This window comes from Drosophila erecta, unplaced genomic scaffold, assembly GCF_003286155.1.
Source record: "Drosophila erecta strain 14021-0224.00,06,07 unplaced genomic scaffold, DereRS2 tig00000126-arrow-pilon, whole genome shotgun sequence".
NCBI classification, from domain to species: domain Eukaryota; kingdom Metazoa; phylum Arthropoda; class Insecta; order Diptera; family Drosophilidae; genus Drosophila; species Drosophila erecta.
Window position 1 is genome coordinate 5,117,848 of NW_020825209.1, and position 19,228 is coordinate 5,137,075.

The 19,228-nt window shown below is 47.9% G+C and overlaps 2 protein-coding genes across 2 annotated transcripts; both read right to left on the reverse strand.

Annotated features, from left to right (window-relative positions):
- Positions 1-10,541: 10,541 nt before the first annotated feature.
- On the reverse strand, positions 10,542-17,933 carry LOC6550206 (probable ATP-dependent RNA helicase CG8611). The gene is made up of 5 exons (XM_001977526.3): positions 17,750-17,933; positions 15,695-17,691; positions 15,214-15,641; positions 11,103-11,292; positions 10,542-11,005 (listed from the first exon to the last, which is right to left on the reverse strand). Exons 1-5 carry the CDS (start codon positions 17,807-17,809, stop codon positions 10,744-10,746), a joined length of 2,937 nt encoding a protein of 978 aa, XP_001977562.1. The 5' UTR covers positions 17,810-17,933; the 3' UTR covers positions 10,542-10,743.
- A 194-nt stretch (positions 17,934-18,127) lies between these two features.
- On the reverse strand, positions 18,128-19,227 carry LOC6550067. Its single transcript, XM_001977528.3, has 3 exons — positions 19,145-19,227; positions 18,811-19,078; positions 18,128-18,751 (listed from the first exon to the last, which is right to left on the reverse strand). Exons 2-3 carry the CDS (start codon positions 18,863-18,865, stop codon positions 18,603-18,605), a joined length of 204 nt encoding a protein of 67 aa, XP_001977564.1. The 5' UTR covers positions 18,866-19,078; positions 19,145-19,227; the 3' UTR covers positions 18,128-18,602.
- Between the last annotated feature and the right edge of the window lies 1 nt (position 19,228).

Consider the following 19,228-nt stretch of genomic DNA (forward strand, 5'->3'; position numbering starts at 1 on the left):
CAGTTACCAGTTACCACTTACCAGTTGCCAGTTACCAGTTACCAGTTGGCCAAAAGCAGGGGCGTCCCTCGCCAGGGGCTTCGAGTTCGAGCGGTTATGGCCATGTTCGCATTGCGTGCTCGCATGCAAGCGGCGCTGCAGGCGAAGGCCCAGCAAACGATCCTTGAAGTCCTGGCCAGGACCAAGGATATGCCAGCTGGCAGAATCCAGGGGGCACATACCCCCGCACATAGCAGATGGAGCCCACGGATTACGGGTGCTGCAAGGTGGGCACATTCTAGATCACAAAAGCTTTTGAGAGTTTCCTAAGAAGAACCTCCCAAATGCTGGCACTTGCTATTCGGAACTCCAAATGGTCACGCTTTCTTTTTTACACAACAGTTGGGTACTCTTTATAAATTATATTGCTTACACACAAGCGCACAGTCTCTGAATAAATGTTGAAAGTGTTTAGCAGTTAACTTTTATCATTCACCTAACTTATAGGGCATCATTCATGGTAAATGAAGTGTAATATAAACTCTGCTGATACATAGAACATTATTAGTTAGTATCTCGATTCACTTAGTTGCACAAGCCAGGCATCCTTCTTGGTAGGGTATTCGGGAGTGGACCTTATTTCTAGTGAACTTTGGGACACCCCTGCACTGCGTTTTTGCTGGCAGCACGCGTGTTCTGGGGTTTCGAGTTTCTTGTGTTTGTGTTTTTGCGCCTTCATCGACAAATTGGCCGCAATGTTTAAATTGCAGTTGGCCTAAAACAAAAGAGACGCTTGGCAGGACAACGAAATGACAACAAAAACACGACGGTGGCCAGCGGGCAACCGTTCATTAAAGACAAATGACACAAAACACAAACTGCACGTACCGATCGCTCGATCTCTTTCCCTCCGCTATCGCCGTCCCACTCAATTAAACACGACCGTTGTTTCAGTTTTCAGTTCATTCAGATGCTTGACAATACGGCCAGCAATAAAATGAAAAACTTGCAAACATCAGAGCTAATAAGAAAATAAGAAAAACTCTGCTGTTGACTCTTTATGATAATACTGATCACACAGCCTTATGTCAGATTTATTGCATCCTACTTTTGTGAACTCCATTTTTGATTCGCCAGCATTTCGTTTATAAATTTCGTAAGTAAACAAGAAATTGGCTGCGGACTCATGTATAAATTAAAGACGCATCATCAGGCGTTTGATATGCAAACTCATGGAATCCAAAGAGCTGGAAGGCAGCCATTGGGGGATTGGCGGACTGGAGGCGTCGACCCCGGACGCATTTATGAAATGAAGCAGAAATATTGCCTGCTTACTGTGCTGTAACCAATTTGCATGGAAATCAGGCGCCGACTGTCAAAGTACCTGCCACACATGGCCGCCATCCTCGCATATAGACATCCAATTAGCCGCACATTTTTGTGGGTGGTCCACACCATCGTCATCCTCATCCTCATCCTCATCCACATCCTGCAGCCACCACAATTCGCTTAAGCAGCCAATCAGCACAGCAGGGTGGATGAATCAAATGGGAGTGGATGGCAGAAAGATGCCGCAGACGGGGATATCTTGTAGATACTCTGAACTTGCGTTTCCTTAGTGCTTTATGTGCTGGCTAGAATTCAGATCTTACTAATTTCAAAATGACAAAAAAAATATGTTAGTAAACTGATTAGATTGTATTTTCTAAACTTCTTATTACCGACTTGAAATGCTTGATTATTGAAATGTTTTCATATATGGTAAACTAACAAAAAAGTGGTGAACATTAAAAAAGATTTTCTCTTATACATATTTGCATATGATATATATTAATTATCTATGTTATCATATATTCAGCTTTTCAAGCTAAGTAAAGAAAAGGAAACGTGATTGCATATTGGAAATGAGGGGAAACTGATCAACTAAGTGCTTTGAACTGCCACATTTTGCTGCAATCCACCCCTTGCAACATTGATTTTTTATAATTACTTCGCCACACGTATCTCGCCCGTTCAGCCCAATTTCCTCCGAAAACTTAACATTTTGCCGAGCAAACACCGGGCAGAAAAAGAGAAAGCAGAAAGCGAAGAAAGGCTGGACGAGCGGACCGGAAGAACGCCCACGATTCGCGGATTTTCCCCCGAAAATGGCGAACGGATGTGGCCGGCCTTCAACCCACTCAATGCATTCCACCTGCAATTTTCGTTCGGCGAAATGTGTAATTTACAAATAAAATGGCAACGAAATTAAAAGCCTATGCTCGCAGGAATGGGAAATCAACTTTGTTTGTGTTTAATTTGCACTCTTGTTTTTTACCTTTGATTCGGTTTTTTATTTCCATTCGCTGGTTTTTTATGCTTGTCTCCCGCTTTTTGTTGATTTTTGCGCAGGTGACACTGGACATATGCCATTAATAAGTGGCTTGTGTTTGCTGTTTATTTAATTTAATTCTGATTTTATTCCCGATTCGGATCCAGATTCTTGTAACAAATGGTTTGGGGGAGTTAATCTCCGTTCTGTTTAATTTGTCACATTTTGCCATGGCTTCATTAACTATTTACGCTCGCACACGCCGATTTTTATATATAGATTGCATTTTAAATAATCATTGGACAGCGAACGGAAATTGCGCTTAATTGCCAGCAAGTTGCGTTTCTCATTTGATTTTTGCCCGTTTTATCTGTCGCCTTTTTTCAGTTCGTGTTCGGATAATTGCGCTTAAATAAATATTTGCCTGATAATTGCAAAATGTTTGTTATTCCCTGCTCGGCTCCCATCGCTTTGTTGGCGTAATTGAACTTGGTCATGGCTTTTGCAGAGCAGAGAACGCGAAAATCCGAGAATTAGCTCTGTGAGTCCAGGTTTCTTATTACCGTGTTTTGCCACTTTAATCGCCTGACCTCTGAATGAAAATGAGAGCGTCTGGAGGGCATATTTGCTATGCAGTCTTCTGGCAAGAATTCGTTTTCATTTTGATTAGATTTTGAGTTATTTAGTTTTGAGTAACCATCTTGTCAATCTGCATCTCTTTGTGCTGGCTGTAAAAATGAACTCAATGATATATTTTAAATAAAAAATAAATGTTTGTTATATAGCATCTAATCAGGGGCTGTATCAGGACAACCCGCTGTCGGCTTTTCGCCTATTTTCCCGATTTTCCCGATTTTCCCCCATTTTCCCCGATTGGCGAAGCGCAGGAACGCCTAAAAGGCGGCATGCAAAATTCCACGTGTTTGTTTTCGCTCCCTTGGCGTTTGCCTCCTGGGTGGCGATTATATTCAATAATTGTGTGCATTTAGATAAGTTACAAGCCTCGAGGGCCGCAGACAACCGGCCCGGCCACTCTGGGCCACTTTCCCGGACTTCTGGGCCAAATGGAGCCCAGTCACGCCATCGCCATCGCCATCGCCATCGCCATCGTCATCGCCATGGGCAGTGCAACTGGGCCTGGGAGCCACTGGTGTGTAGGTGTTGAAAGCGGCTGCAGGCCAGGGAATCCGGGGATCCGGGGATCCGGGAATCCGGGGGAATCGCCTGGCAAATTGGCCGGCGCAGAAATGTGTCGGAAGTCTTTAGTAAAAGCTAAATAGAAAGCATATGGGAGATTTATATGCCTTCGCCGTCTGTAGTTATGCAAATTATTTGCCGAGGTGCTTTGCGGATTTTTAAGGGTTTCGAATGTTTATAAAATTTAAAAAAAATACGTACAGCCATTTAAGCCTACAAATTATTCCAATAAAGTAACAATGACTGAGCTCCTAACTTTCGAGATTGGAACAAATGAAAACATTGAAAGCATTGCAACATTAATGAGCGATTTAGGTCTGGAAATCAAATGCTAGCGTTAAAACCAACACAATCTGTGACAAATGCTGGCCATTTATCTCCTTGCCGGCGAATTGAATGGGTTTCCGAGAGGTGTAACCTCCGCAGTCCTTCGCGAGGCCATAAATTCTGGTTACTTCCGGTGGCTCGCACATCCGCGCCCGAAGGTCCTTTGCATTTCTAATGGCTTCCTTGGGCCGCTCTAAACTGCATATCCTTGGGCCCAAGTGCAGTGGGTGGATGGTAATAGCCCACATCCCAGATTTTCCGCGGACTGTCATCAGGCCTTTGTCCATTCGGCAGCCGTTGCTTTGATTTATGTGCATTATCCTGGACACGTGTGCGCACAAATTGATCCTTTATGAGCATTTTGCGGTTAATAATGCAGCGGCACGTGCCGCAATGCCGCAATGCCGCAATGCCGAGCGTTAAGTGTAAATGATAAGCTCGTCCTTGAGTGGGCGGATCAAGTGCGTGTCCTACGCGTGGAGAATGTCCTTTCTTGGGGTTAAGTGTTAGTTTGTTTTTGGGCCGACGACGAAGGCGAGTGACTCGCAATGCTTGACATGTGACACCTTTTGTGCGTACTGTTCTGTTAGTTTTGGTCCTCTTCGATTTTAAAGCGCTTAGTGCCCGGTATAAATCCCAAATGCCACTTCACACTTAATTTGCTCATAATGCCCGACGTAATCCGTTGACTGGGCCGCAGGACAGGGGTTGCTCTGCCCTGCTCTGCCTGCTAATATCCTGCCAATTACGCTGGCAGCAACAATATTTTCCCTGCCATTTTCCACCACCAGCGGGGAAAACTCACCGGAATCACCACCGAAAGAGCAGCAGCAAAGTTGTATGAGATTTTACAGAAACTGAGGACGCGGAGGATCGGATCAGATGGGCTGGATCTTATCATTTGGGTGCCCGTTCACATATGCCGGGCCTAATGTGACAAATTCATCGAGTCCTTGATGTGCTCGATGTCCTTTTGCCAGCGTCGCTGATAAGGCGCCAAATCCCCGTTTGTATACACTTTTTTTGCCGCATTTTAATCCTGCGAGCCATTGACAAATTGAGATGGCTGGCCGCCGATAGAAAGTGGCAACAAATGTTTTAATTTGGAATCTCTCCTCGGCGCAGGATTAGGCCAGGAGTGCCGGAAAAAGGACACGGGCAGTTGTTCAGCTGTGAAAAGCGTTTGGCCGCCGATCTGATCGGCTAAATGTGATCCCAAACTTTGAGCATTTTTCGATAACAATCGGCTGGAAAAGGTCGTATGAAGTGGAATTATTAAAATTGATTAGGTTTTGGTTTCGCCTAAAAATGTATTTAATGCACTGGTGGCTAACGTCTCCGATTAAATAGTGGCAATAGCTCCGATAGCTACATCTTTGAATCTAATTAATGAGGAGAGGACTTGGAAAAACATTAGCCAAATGTAACTGGCCCAATTAGAACCATACCTTTCAAATCTTTCAACTTTAGTCTTCACCTGATCACGATTCCCATTCGAGTTAATAGAGTTCACAAGGCAAGCAGCAACGCCACTATAATAATATTTTATCTTTTCGTTTGTGTTTTTGTGCTTTTTTTGTTGCGTTTTATTGCCATTTTGTGGCAATTTCCAATTTCCACTTATAACGCAATCGGATTGCGTGCCACAAATGACAAGCTCTTATGAATTCGCGAGACGTTGCCCTGGAATTATGATTTCATGTGCCACAGCCTTGGCTGTGGGAAGCCCTTGAAAGGATCGCTCCTCCAGGGGCAGCACCCACACGGCGGACGGATGGACAGGAAGCCGGCCCAAAAGGATGGGCTCGAACTCGAATTATGGCCATCGACCACATCCTAACCAATTATGGTCATTAAATTGGCATTTGAAATGATGAAAGGCCGAATGGCTGGCGATGGCTGGCGATGGCAAGGAATACGAGAACTATTTAATTCTGATTTAATTCTGTGGCGGCGGTCAGCGGAGCAGAATGCCACCCGTACGGTGAACAACTGTCATAAAAATCACGCAGCGGAAATTATTTTGTCACCATTTATAATTGCATTGTCACAGCGCGCCAGTCAATAGTGCTCTGCGTCGATGTTATTATTGTGATTGGAGGGTGTTGAAAGTAACACCCCGCACATTAAATCAAGTGCCACCCAAACCGAAGCACCCATCCACCCATCCACCCATCCAGCCGCCGAGCCGCCCAACCACCCATCGTCATACATAAATTATTGAAAAATCATTCTACAAATAAACCCAGCGGAGCCAGCAAGGACTCGCCGGGCAAGTAAATAAAGCCACCACCTTTTGGGCCACAGGCAGTTCCCAGTCCGCGGGAGGAAGGACACGCTCTGGCTGTGTTGATTGCTTTGACAAGACCGCAAATAAAGCAGTAAATAACTGGCAAGTGGGTGGCTAGCCTGGCTGCCGGGTGACTCGGACCTGGTTACATTGCGCATACGCCGCGTGGTCGAAAGGAGCTGCTCGAACAGTAGATCCAGTGGGAATCCTTAAAAGAGCTCAGCTCTAAGGGGCTATGTACTTTCCAGGCTGTATAACTAAACTATCATTTGAATATTGTCAAATTTGGTATATTCTTAATTGTTGATAATTAGTCGACTTATGTTTAATCTAAGTTCAGCCCACTGTGCACGGTGGCCACCAGCAAATCCAATTAATTTCATAGCGCCTAAAAACTTTAAGCAGAGCGAACGCAGCCGCCTTGTGGCGCCCCCGTGCTCCCAGTTCCCTCCCCCGCCCAGGATTCGTGGGTCGTCAGCTTCCGTTTCCGGTTGAACGAGTGCCCGCCTATTTATTTGCAAATGCAACTTGTCCAATTTGACAGTTGTCGCCTGCGAGTGTCAGCCAGTGAATCCCATCCAGAATCTACAATCCAGAATCCAGAAGCCAGAAGCCAGACCTGATTCCAAACCTCCCCATCCTCCAGTGAAGCGGAAAGTGTGAAGGCCTGTAACGAGGCATATTGCGATTGGATTTGTGTAAATTTATTTATGCTAATTAGTTTCAATTTGATTTAATTTGCGCGGCGAGGCGAACTGAAAGGGAAGACCACGGGGGCCAGGCAATTAAAAGCACGTTAAAAACGCATTTAGCCAGCTATGTACATACACTCGCATGTGTCTACATGGTATACCTGTATGTATGTGTTTGCTGATGCGGGGTGGCTACATCTTGGGACCCGTTTAGGCCGAAAACGAAATCGGCTAATGACAGCCGCATCAATCCGCTGCGCTAACAAAGCGTTGAAGAAATCACTTTACCAGCGGCGTCCCATAAAACGCAGCTCGCCGGCTGAGAAATGGGTCCCGAAAAGGATCCGCGCCTGTTGGACTCCAGCTCGAGTTCCTCGATCCCAGTTACCAGTTACCAGTTACCAGTTACCAGCTCCCCAAAATGACAACGAGACATGCGAGCAAATGAAATCAAATCAAACCAAATGACTTGGCCGGCTCCTTCGACGAAAACTCTAATTTGTTGATAATTTGCGACCGCAGCTGAGGCTGCACACTGCACACTGCACACTGGATACTGGATACTGGATACGGGATGCTGACTGGGACTCGGACTTCGGGCACACATATATCAGAGGTCCGCTGACCGCCAACGATGCCCCACGGGTGACTCTCGGGATCCGGCTGGCCGAGCGCTATGGGATGCTATATGTTCTGGCTGATCGGCCGGCGGCTGGGCAACTCGCCAAGCGGTACTTCCGATGGCTGGCCAAAATGAAATCGAAACTGGCCGGAAAGGGGAGCTGTGGAATGCGGAGTACCTGGCAAATAGGTGGCTTATTTAAGCATTATAATTCAAATTGTCGTGCGCTGGGCTTAAAAGTAGTTACAAAAATATTCACAAATTTGATGGATTAAAAATGTATGATTCGGGCAACTTTTGGAAACTTTGGTATATTATTTAAGCATTATAATTCAAATTGGCATACGCTGGGCTTAAAAAAACATTCACAAGTTTGATGGATTTAAAAGTATATGATTCGGGCAACTTTTGGACTTATAGATGTGGTATATAATGGATATATTGATGGATTGGTAAAGCCTTACATTTATGTTAGTAACAAAACTAGGCCCAAAATATTGAATATGCAATGTATTTTAGTCAGTGGTGAGGTGACCAGTATATATGCCCTCCCTACGCATTTTTGCAGGGTAACAATCCATCGCGAATCGAAGCAAGAGGGGCTAAAGAGCCAGAAAAAGATGAAGATCGGTGCTGTTCGGATTTATGGCGCACAGCGCCAACTGCCAATTTAAAGACAATTTGGCCAAGAGGCGCGATTTCAGCTAAATTGCAACACAAATGCAAACAATTAGGGGCTCTTTTCTGGCCGCAACGGTGCAGTTGCAACGATGGAAGGTCACAAGACGAACGGCCTCCTGCAGATCCCGGCGAGATCTCGGCGAGATCCCACCGATGACAGATGATCTCCCGGTACCCACAAGATATCGCCCCAGTTGAGCGTCGAAATTAATTGGTTTTTAACGCGGGGCGACGATGGGTAAAATGGGCATGAGATGGCTTACCGCACGGGTTGAGTGCTTGGACGTCCAGAATGCGTACAACAGAAGCAGGAGTTTCCCAAGGATCTACCAAGAACATTTCACATTGTGAAGCTTTTATGCCACGCCAAAAATAACATTAGTTGATTATTGGGAACTGCATTTAGTGGCAAGTATTCCCCCAACAATCGGCCAACGGCCAACATCTGTTGGTAATCCCTGTCGGTAATTCAGCCCTCCGATGATGCGAGCCAGTGTTCGCATGTGTGATTAGGACCGATCTAATTGGATCAACTCCCGCTGCCAGGATCAGTGGACAGTGGCTGCTTGCCACCCTCCGTCCAGCCGAAAAGGGTTGGCCGTGGAAAATCGCTAATGTGATTGCACTAATGGCCCGAATTATAGACGCATTAGGGTAAATTAAAATCCTCCACTCGATTGAAAGGCTTGCGCCCACTGGGGGCGGTAATAAAGTTGTAGTGGCGCACTGACAATGCCCATTGTTGGTTGGTCAGGTGCAAATGTTGCATGTTTTCCTTCGCTCCCATTTTAGCCTCCCTCCACCGCTTTTCCGTTTTCCAGCTCGCCTTTATTGAAATAAAAAGTACACGGGTCGGGCACTTTTCCGTCAGCAAGTACGACCCAAAACAGCTGTCAGCATTTTTTGTCGTCGGGCTAAAAAGGAAAACTCTAATGTGGCCCATGGCGTTGACAACGGGGTGGAGCTGAAAATGTGGGGGTTTTCCATTGACATTCGGGGATGGTGAGTGTGGAAGTGGGATTGCCCCTGCTAAGTGACAATTATTCGTGCTAGTTGTCGGTTTGGTTCTCCAAAGTATTGGTTACGTTACGCGATTGGCTGGCGTTAAGTGGACGCCAATCGCATTTGGTGATCGGAGCAGTAATTTCCGCCTAATTATGCTAACTTAATGCCCTAGAACCACTCAGGCCGATTATCAAAAATGTTTCCAAGCTGTAAGCACTTGTTTTGGGAACGAAACTGTTAGAAAAATCACTTTTGCTGAAGTTCTCCACATCCAAAGGGCTTTTGTGGCTAGCATTGTTAATACCACATCACAAATAACTCTCTTGTATATTATATAATTGTCTTGGTATAATTGTTAATACTGCCTCACAAATAACACTCTTGTATAGCTTACTACGATTGCATAGCTTTTTTACAGACTTAGAAAAGTGATATTTGGATATGTTGGTTGGTAGATTGATTATTGTTTCTAATTAATTGTAAATATTGTCCTGATGCACAAACGGATTGTTTTTCAAGGGAAATTCAGAAGGTCGATGCTTGGCAAAAATGTAATACCTGTAAAATTTTCTTTCATTATAACGCGACTAAATTGGATCAAATAGCTACACCATCTTCTCAAGTTTCGATTCCGGTTCGGCATATTGACATAATTAAAAATAAATTTCCCCGGAACAATAGTGCCACGCCCACGCTGGCGGAGGAGCATGACCAGAAGTCCTCGACTCCAGTGGACGCCCACCCATCCAAGGAACCCATTTTGTGAGGCCCCAGAGGTGGGGTGGGTTTCCCTTTAATGGACGCATTTATACCAAAATATTATTTCATATGTTGACACTCGCACGTAATTAGGAATCGACATGCTTGATTGACTTCGACTTTGAGTGACATGTGGACGAAGGCGTGGGCCAGTGGCCTAATTAAAAATCAATCGCTGAGCGGCTAATTAGGGTCCTTTCAGTGGCGCCGAGGGGCGGCGATTAAGGCCATAATACCTACGCCCCGCAGCCGCGTTTGGGCCACGTGTCCTGGCGTCCTGGCGTCCTGGCGTCCTGGCGGGGAAGAGAAGCGAAAGCCGTTTGTACAGTGTTTATATGTATGCGATATTTATTTATGCCTTGTCCAACGAATTATGCGCTTCAGTTGCATAAAAAGGCAACACGTGCCGACCTTTGACCCCCCGCCGTCGCTGGTGACATTTTCAAAACTGAATGAATCTGCAGTGAGCGGAAAATGGATTTCTAATATTTTCCACACAAAAAATGAACGAACATATTACGGCGAGTGATCAAAAACAAGTAAAAAAAAATAAATGTTGGAAAAACAGTGGAAAAAAATGAAAAGGAAGCTTAAAATATGCTGGCAGGCGGCCACAACTTTTCCCGCAGGACGTCCGGGCTTAAAAGTTGAGAAAAATGAAACTTTTATGAGCGCATCTCCTTGGGTTTTCTTAGATTTTTACTCGGCTTTATATATATAATATATATGGAGCAATTTTCTTTTCGATTAAATGCTTGAGCAGGCACAGCGGACAGGCAAAATGGCGCGCATAAAGAGCCGCAAAGTGCTCGGAACTCCATCCGGACCGCACTGGGTCCACTTTCCCCTCCAAGTCCTTGAACTGCTCCAAGTGCTCCTCCTACGCCTGCTTGCGTCGCTTGGCGGCTCCCTCAGGTGGCAGTCCGCTGTCGAACTCGGACATATTCAGCGTCCTCGACTTGCCCAGGCTCTTCATGAAGCTGCTGCGACCCACTCCGCCGCCCATGAAGCCTCCCTTGGATGGCGGTGCTCCTGGCTTCTGCGCTCCTCCGTCCCGCTGCTGCAGCTGCCGCACCTCCCCGCTGACCGTCGTCGTGAATCGCCGCTTGGCCCGCTTCTGGGCCTGGATCTTCTCGGGATCTCTGCAAAGGATGCAAATGGTTAGTTGCACTCGTCGAATTACAATTGCTTTTGGTTCACTATATATGGGTATATACAATCTATATCCATTGTGCATACCTTTCCGTGTAGGTCAGTCGGTTGGTGGGCGGGGCTGCCTTGGGGGCGGCGTGCTGGGCGGCGAACTTGGAGGGCGCCTCCTTGAGGGCGAAGCTCTTGGCGAAGTGGCCCATGTGGGCGATGCGCACGTTGAAGATGGGCTTCAGCTCCTTGGGAAACGTCGAGTAGAACTTCATCCAGGACACAAAGGCTGCGGGCGAGGGAGAGGAGTTGACAGAGGGCGGATATGTTAATGTTAATGTTAATGCCTTTAGAATTAATTGATGTCTTGGCTTAAGTGCCGAGCGATGTGTGTGCCTGTTGTGTGTGAGCCGCATTCATTACAAAATAAATTTGTTAAAATGACAAATGAGCGGCGTCAGCAAAGGATTTCACATCACATCCACAATAGACCCGGGCATTGTGCTCGGAATAACCATACAACCATGCCCGTGGTATGTGGTGCAGGGAACAAAGTGTGCACGCTTGTGGTTCGCTGTTGTGGGCATGTCCTTGCTAATTACGCAGCACTTATGCCAGGCAATTCCGAATTATACAACAATGATATCAAATTACCAACGGAGCAGTGGAACAGCGGAGCAGCCGAGCAGCCACTCAGGACCGCAATTGTTACCCCGATAAGCATCTCGCCACTCGGCGGAGTGGGATATGTAAATGCGATGTGAAATGAGAAGTGCAATGCAAATGCCCAAAGAACGACACTTTCCAAATGAAACAAGACGAAACAAACGAAACCAGACAGATGCGAGTGCGAGTGCGAGTCCTTTCCAAGGATACGTCAAGGATTCGGGAGAGTAATGAGCACCAGCAGAAGGTGACTCAAGTTTTGCCTTCATATATCATCATACATCAATATATGGTAATATGGTAACATGGCAATAGATCAGAGGGAATAATTATCAAACGATCAACAGCAAGTAAAAGCATTCTCTATTCTACACCATTACTTTTCAATTTTTAAATATATTAGCAAGTAATCGCTTAAATTAGATGGCTGCTTCTTAAAAATCGGAGCTGAAATTATTTGCCTAAGCTTCAAGTTAAATATATTCCTAAGCCAACTCTGTGCGCCTCATTCTTCACATAGCAAGCCGCTAAATTAGCCTTAATAAACTAGTTGCTTTCCGTTCCCAGGAGTTAGTAATTGACTACCGAAAAGCCGCACATCCCGGCCACACACACCGAATCCTCCAGCCCCGGGACAGCGGCAGATCCCAGAAAAACAGGAAGCACTGATGGAGGACAGGGATGAGGAGCGGCAAGCCCAGCAGAGATGGATGCAAAGACGTTCCTGCCCCGGCAATTAACTCGCAGCAGTGCTCCCTGCATCCCGTTCAGAGTGCCGAGTGTCCTTTTTTGGGGACCAAGGCAGCAAAGCACCAAGGACCAAAGTCTCGAAGTCAAGCCCTGGGCTTTCTGGTTCTGGCTTAATTGCCGCAAATGCGATTACTGCCAAGTGGCAGACATTAGGCAAACAAAAAGTATGACGACAGCGGATGTTTAGAGACGTCTGCCAGCCGGAAGTGGCGAATAAAATAAATGTCATTTCGGGGATAGAAGTTTGGAGGCGGGGAGTGTGCGGAATCCACCGCAGAAGCCACACAAAATGGCTTTTTATGCCATTGTCTCGGTGGTTTTTGGTTTTCTCTGGCTGTGGGTGGGAGTGGATGTACCTCCTCCGGATTTTGTGGTTGTTTCTTCAGCGCGTGTCCATGCGGTTTGTGTAGGCGTGGCAAATTGTTGTGATTGTTTTTCAGTCCTCCCATTGCCATTGCCATTTCCCAACCCCAGACGAAGGGCTCTCGATGGGATTTCCTCACTCGATGCCCACTAATCGGGGGTGTCGCCCTAAAGCGGGGGACTTATGGGTCATCAGGGGCTTAGTTTCGAAAGGCATTAACAGAACTCTTTCCATTCAGCGGCATAATGGCCAACAATGGGTTGGGTGCAAATACGCCAAAGAATGATTGCAAGTCAAAAGGGAACTATGAGGATCAGAGTGGATGTCAGCGGATCATCCTGCGTTTGAAAAACAGATGTTTTCGGAAGACTGATTATTAGTACTTTCATTGATTGAGCAGACCAATAAATAGGGTTCAAATATAGCTTCCCCCAGTAGATTCAGGCATATAATCTTCTTGCCGTAGATAACATTTCACATTCCCCGTTCGTTTTCAGTTAGGAACTACTACCGAAACTTTAAAACGCCTGAAGTCTGAAGTCTGAAGACAAAAAGTGAATTCCGAGTTGAAAATTGTTTCAATTACCGATGCAATGCCAGTCGCAGATGTTCTTCCCTCTCTTTCCCAGCCTGTTTGTCTCCGCACTGCCCGTCTCTTTCGCACACCTCCCCGGCACACCCCACCCACACTTGCCGTCTCTCTCTGGCTGGCTGCCTTTTATCTGCTCCTTTGTACAGTTTTGTTCAAGCGTAATACTTTTTAATGGCTTTTTGATTGGACGCAGCAGAGCAGCAGCAGTAGAAAACTGCATCCTCCAGGACCCTTCCCCCTTCCCTGCCCACTCCCATTCCGGATGTATCGCCCGGTCTCTTTCGCCCGGCTAGTGCCGTCTCTTTCGGGCATTCTGGCCGCTCTGCTCTTAAGTTTTGCCAAGTGGCTTCCTGTCTTGACGCTTGACTCGGCGCTTAAGTGCAATTTGCGTTGCCATTTTGACCGACTCTCGCTCTCGACTTTATAAGTGTGTGTGTGTGTGTGTGTGTGTGTGTGCGCACGTATGTATATATCCTTGTATTCATCCTTTATTTATCTTGCTGTTTTGCCATTGTTTTGCGATATTTCGCTCAGTTTCCGTTTCCTGTTTCGAGTCGCAGTCGCAGTCGCCATCTCGGCCATCAAAGGAGTTGCCTCATTCGGATTGCCTGCTTTTTTGGGTGCCTTTTCCCCATTTATGATTCATTTTGGGTGCCTCTTTTCGATTAGAATCGCTTCCACTCGCCTGCCGCTCGCTTTTACGAGTCCTTTATGTTTCAATTGCAGGAAAATGGGAAAAACATCGTCTGGATTCCACTCAACCCTTCAAACGCGCCTTGGTAACATCTAATTAACTTTTTTTCCAGCCTTTTCAACGCTGCAATTACATTTTCAGCAGAATAGTAGGCAAATGCACAGCTAGCAGACGTGGAGGTACCCTGTAAAGTATCATGACAATATTTCTACACAACGCTCACCGTTGTCCATCAGTCTCAAATTAAAAATCTACCTTCAGCGCCTTTCCCATCATAAGATAGGGTAACAAATCCCTCGACCTGACATACCCCTTTCACCAGTTTTAGAGGGTAGCTCCCCCACTCGCGTTTTGAAAAGCAAATAAAATAAAATGGGCAATAAGCGAAGGCAGAAAAAGGATCGGGCGCTGAAAGAAGTCGCTGGTGGACACTTGCCGCGATGACGGTGGTCGAGGGGGTGGGTTGGGTTGCTGCCCACTTGCCCAGTTGGGCGGATTGGTTGGACTGGTTGGAGGTCTCCGAAGGAGCGCAACTGAACAGAACGGAGCGGAGCGGAGCGGAAGTGGGGATTCATTTGACACGCAATCGAAATTAACTTCAAATATGAAATAATTTTTGTGTTTTTAACGCGCGCTGCCCCGTGGATGATAACTGCGCCGGCTGGGGGCGGTCAAAAGAGCGGGGGCGTGGCCGGGCTTCCAACTTATAATTGGAAAAATAGCAGGGAGTTTGAGTGCGTTTGGCTCGGCGCCTTTTTTGTATTCAGCCACCCGAGTGTTGTAAAAATCGTAATTACAAAGTTAATGTTCTTTGGTGAAAGGATTAAATTGCTAGTTTGTCCAGGGCTCAGAGTTGGGGCAATTGGAAAAGTAAGTGCCATGGGAACTCGTCCAATGGCACGGGATACATAGGGGCTCTCCCTATATTCGGAATACGAAAAATCCGACAGCCCTTTTGTGGTATGTGGTAATGGAATGATTAATTGGTATTGATTGCAGTCGCATTAACGAGGTGAAAATTGCTTAAAGCGACGCCAAAGATATGCATTCTACACTCGGATTCGTTACAAACTGAGAAGCTTCAAATGTAACTTAAATCATTGATGTTGTATAGCTAAAGTGTGGCCCAAATGAAGGCACCTACCTTTGCAGGACTTGTCGTGCAGCTCGCGATCATCCTCGAGCAGCGTCTGGAACTTGTGCTGCAGATTGGAGGCCGCCTCCTGCACCGTCCTGGCCTCAGCGTCCTTGGGCAGCAGGGTCTGCAGGTAGGCGTACATGTCGCCCTGCTGGATGCGGATGCGCTTCTTCTCCAGATGCCGCACGAACTGGGCTTCGCTGGGCGCCAGGAAGAGCACCGCTCTGCCCTTTCGCCCCGCTCGCGCCGTTCGACCCACGCGGTGAACAAAGTCGGCGGTGGTTTGCGGCGGCGTGTACTGCACCACCAGCTTTATGTCGGGCACATCGATGCCACGACCCACCACGTCGGTGGCCAGCAGGACGCAGCTGGCGCAATCGCGGAAGCCACGGAAAACTCCCTGCCGTTCCGTCTGCGTCATGGAGCCATGAAGTCTGCGGAAGAAGAAAGCCATTAGAAGCAATCAAAAGCAACCAAAGCAACTCACTTGAAGAAGCGCAGACCCTGCAGTAAGGGTATGTCGCCATCGTCGTCCGAATCGCCTTGCTCCGCCTCGTCCTCCTCGTCGAGAACTCGCCTGGTCAACGCCTCGTTCAGCATGTCGTGATGGAAGTTCACCATCTCCGTGGTGCTCATGAACACAATCGCCTTGAACTGCTTGGGACTGGCGTCCACTTCCTTGGCCAGCAGCGCGGAGAGGGCCACCAGGCGTAGCTTGGGCGGCACCACCACATAGCTGAGCTGCAGGTTCTCGGGAATACTCAGCACACCCGTCACGTCCTCCTGGTACTCGCCCAGTCCGTCGTCCACCTCTAGCAAGGCCTCTATGGTCTCCTTTTGGTAGCCATCCTTGCCCTTCAGCGCCGCACTCGCCGCCTCATCGCTGTTGTCTATGTACAGGGGATCCTTGAGAGTCAAGCCGGCCAGCTGTTGGACCTGTGAGGTCAAGGTGGCACTCAGCAGCATCCTTTGCAGCTGGGGAAGATCCTTGTCCTCGCACTCCGCACGCTGCTTGTCAATGGCCTCCACCAACTGCTTGACATCGCGTTCGTAGCCCAGCTCCAGCAGGCGATCGGCTTCATCCAGTATGAGGAACTGCAGTTTGGCCAGCTTGAAGGAGGTCGTGTGCAGCAGGTGATCCACCAGACGACCAGGTGTGCCAATCAGTATGTTGATGCCCTTCCTCAGCCTGGCCTTTTCGCTTTTCCTGCTCTCGCCGCCCAGCAAGGAGCCGGGCACTATCCATGTGTACGGCTTGACCAACTTCTGGATGAGTTCGTATGTCTGCATCACCAGCTCCCTGGTGGGCACAATCACCAGGGCCAGCACACCGTCTTTCCGCTGAATCCTGGGCTGCTCTTTCTGCAGCAGTTCCACCAGAGGTAGTGCGTATGCCAGGGTCTTTCCCGAACCCGTCTGCGAACGTACAAGCACATCCTTGCCCTGGAGCACTTCGGGTATGGTCTTCTGCTGGACGCTGGTCAGCTCTCGAATGCTAAGCAGGTCCTCCAGGTTCTTCACAGCATGAGGATGCAGTCCCAAGGTGGATATTTTGGAGCCTGTAAAGATGGTCTCCTTGACGGGCTTCACTGCTCTTTGGCCCAGCTGCTTGAGTGCCTCCACGTCGCTTTGGTCGAAGAGGCCAATCTTCTTGGTGCGAAAATGGTTGAGGGATGAGGTTTCCTCAGCTTTCTGTGGCTTCTTCGCCGTTTTTTTGGGCTCCCCTCCTGCAGCTGGGGATTCTGCACTGGATTCATCTGGTTCGTCATCGGATGCAGCGGATTCTTCGCCGGATTCAGCTGACTCCTCACGATCTGATGATTTTTGCGGCCTTCTCCCATTTAAACTGACTTTTCCCCTCGAAGATCCCTCTCCTGACTTGCCCTTCGGCTCCTCCTCATCGCCGCTGGCTGCCCGATCCTCTTCTCCCAATCCCTCCGCTTCTCGCCTCCTCTTCCGCCTCTCCTCCTCCAGTTGAGCCCGGAAAAGGTCACCGGGCGTGGGTAATTGATTGGGATTCCTGGGCTTCTTGTGGCTCTTCAGCGCCCGCGTGATCTGCTCCTCGCTGAGCTTCGTCACAGGCTTTCCCTGCCTCTGTTTCTTGCCCAACCTCTCGGCTCGTGTGATTTTCGGCTTGGCTTTCTGGGTGGCCACCGGCTTTGTGGTCACATTTAGCATAAAATCGTCGCCTAAAACGCTCTTGGCCGCTGGTTTCGAGGGGCCAACATTGAACATAAGATCCTCGTTGAATATATTTGATTTGGAGGCGGCGGGGAGAGCGGGCAGCGTGGATTTGGTGGCCGGAACTGAGGGCGTCGGGGATTTGGTGGCATTGGAGACGCCGGAACTCGTGGGCTCCACTTTCGAAGGAGGCGCCCTTCTGCGCACCACGATTGCCTTGACTTTGGGCTTCTCCACATTGAATTGAAAGTCGAAATCCTGAGATTTCTGAGCACGTTTTTTAGCCGATTGCAAAGGCGGTTTCTGAAATTGATCAAACAAATTATGCACATCACTTGAATAACTCGGCCAAGGCACTCACCTGTTTATTTATCCGGGCCGACGGCTGCACCGTAACATTCAGCGATATATTATCCACCATTTTGGCACATTTGTTGCTCGAAACTTTTGTAAATAATAACGAATTCAATAAAACGTGCGCGTCTCTTCTTCTTCGCTTGCCATTCACAGCGAGCGGCAAGCGTCAGCTGTTAGCGGGCCAGTGCTGCCCATAGCAATCAGACAGCGCTGCCACCCGAGGGAAAAAAGACGGCAGAGCGCGAAATTTTAATTGCACAATAGAACATTTTCTATTTTTTTTAACTTTAACTTCAACTTCTTGAGTTGAATTCAGCAAAACACACAAGTGCCTTGTATTTAATATTGTATATTAATATATTTCATATTTGGCAAATTCAGTAACACGTTTGTATTTTAAAGTAACTTTCTCTAAATATAATATGCTTACAACGAGATTCGCGTGCGACATTCGACGAATTAAAAAAAAAATAGTTCCACGCATTCAAGTGCCTTGGGCAGCGAAGCGCTTGTGGGTTTTTATAGAGAATGTGGGTTTTTGGTTTTTGGTTTCTGGTGGGTGGTGCGGGTGGAATGGACTGGTGGCTCTGTGTTCTGGCGGGTGGGTGTGCTACTCTCATTTCGCATCCATTGGCATGTCAGCCCCAGCTGCGGGCACAGATGTCAACCACAGACCAATGCATGACGGTGACGGCGCCTAGTGATCCTGCTGGCGGTGGGGGATCTCCCTGGGCACTTGCCTCGGGATTGCCGCCCCCGCTCCCGCTCTCCGGCTGGCCAGCACCCTCCTCCATGCCCATGACCTGATCCCGGGCATGCCCCTGCTGCTCCGTCGTTTGGCAGGCCGCGTACAACGACTATGCGGTCACGTAGTACTCCCGCTGCCTCTTCTGGCACTTCTCCCGGGCAATGTAGCACAGGGCGATCGTGATCAGGAGCACTATGGTCACGCCCATGCCGATGCTCACCCACATGATCTCCTCGTTGATGCCCACGTAGGAGCGTCCTGGGGAAACCAGACAAGTTAGGCCAAGTTAAGTTAAACGAACCCAGCCGAGAACTCACCATTGTAGTAGTGATTGGAGTAGCCGGCCTTGCCAGCCACTCGACCCGCTGGCATTTTGCGAAAAGTTCTGTCCAAGCAATAAATAACCACTTGGCTCGCTGGCCAGCCAAGTTTCTATGGGCTATTTGTTGCTGTTGCAGGGAAGATTCGAATATTTTACTGCGTTTCTCCTTGTGTTTTTCAATTTGCTTGTCCTTGTTTAATTGCGATTTATGTGTGCTGGCGCATTTCGCTGTGCTCAAGGGCGTTGGGTGGCGCCAGCAGGACCTAGAATTAGTGAAGAGAAAACGAAATTAGAGCAAAACCATTGCTAAAGATTTTTCTGTGCCATACAAATGTTCGCGCTCTGCAGTGTTTTGCAGCACTGCTCTCCCCGTTTTACATCACTGAACACAATGCTGTCAGCTGCTGGAAGTA

What these genes read in the sequence shown, in the direction of transcription:
- LOC6550206 (XM_001977526.3), bottom strand. Translation starts at nt 17,809, where the DNA reads ATGGTGGATAATATATCGCTGAATGTTACGGTGCAGCCGTCGGCCCGG. An exon ending in CGGCCCGGATAAATAAACAG is followed by an intron (nt 17,692 to 17,749) that starts GTGAGTGCCTTG and finishes GATCAATTTCAG; the next exon opens with AAACCGCCTTTGCAATCGGC. An exon ending in CAGGGTCTGCGCTTCTTCAA is followed by an intron (nt 15,642 to 15,694) that starts GTGAGTTGCTTT and finishes CTTCTTCCGCAG; the next exon opens with ACTTCATGGCTCCATGACGC.
- LOC6550067 (XM_001977528.3), bottom strand. Translation starts at nt 18,865, where the DNA reads ATGCCAGCGGGTCGAGTGGCTGGCAAGGCCGGCTACTCCAATCACTAC. An exon ending in CTCCAATCACTACTACAATG is followed by an intron (nt 18,752 to 18,810) that starts GTGAGTTCTCGG and finishes TGGTTTCCCCAG; the next exon opens with GACGCTCCTACGTGGGCATC.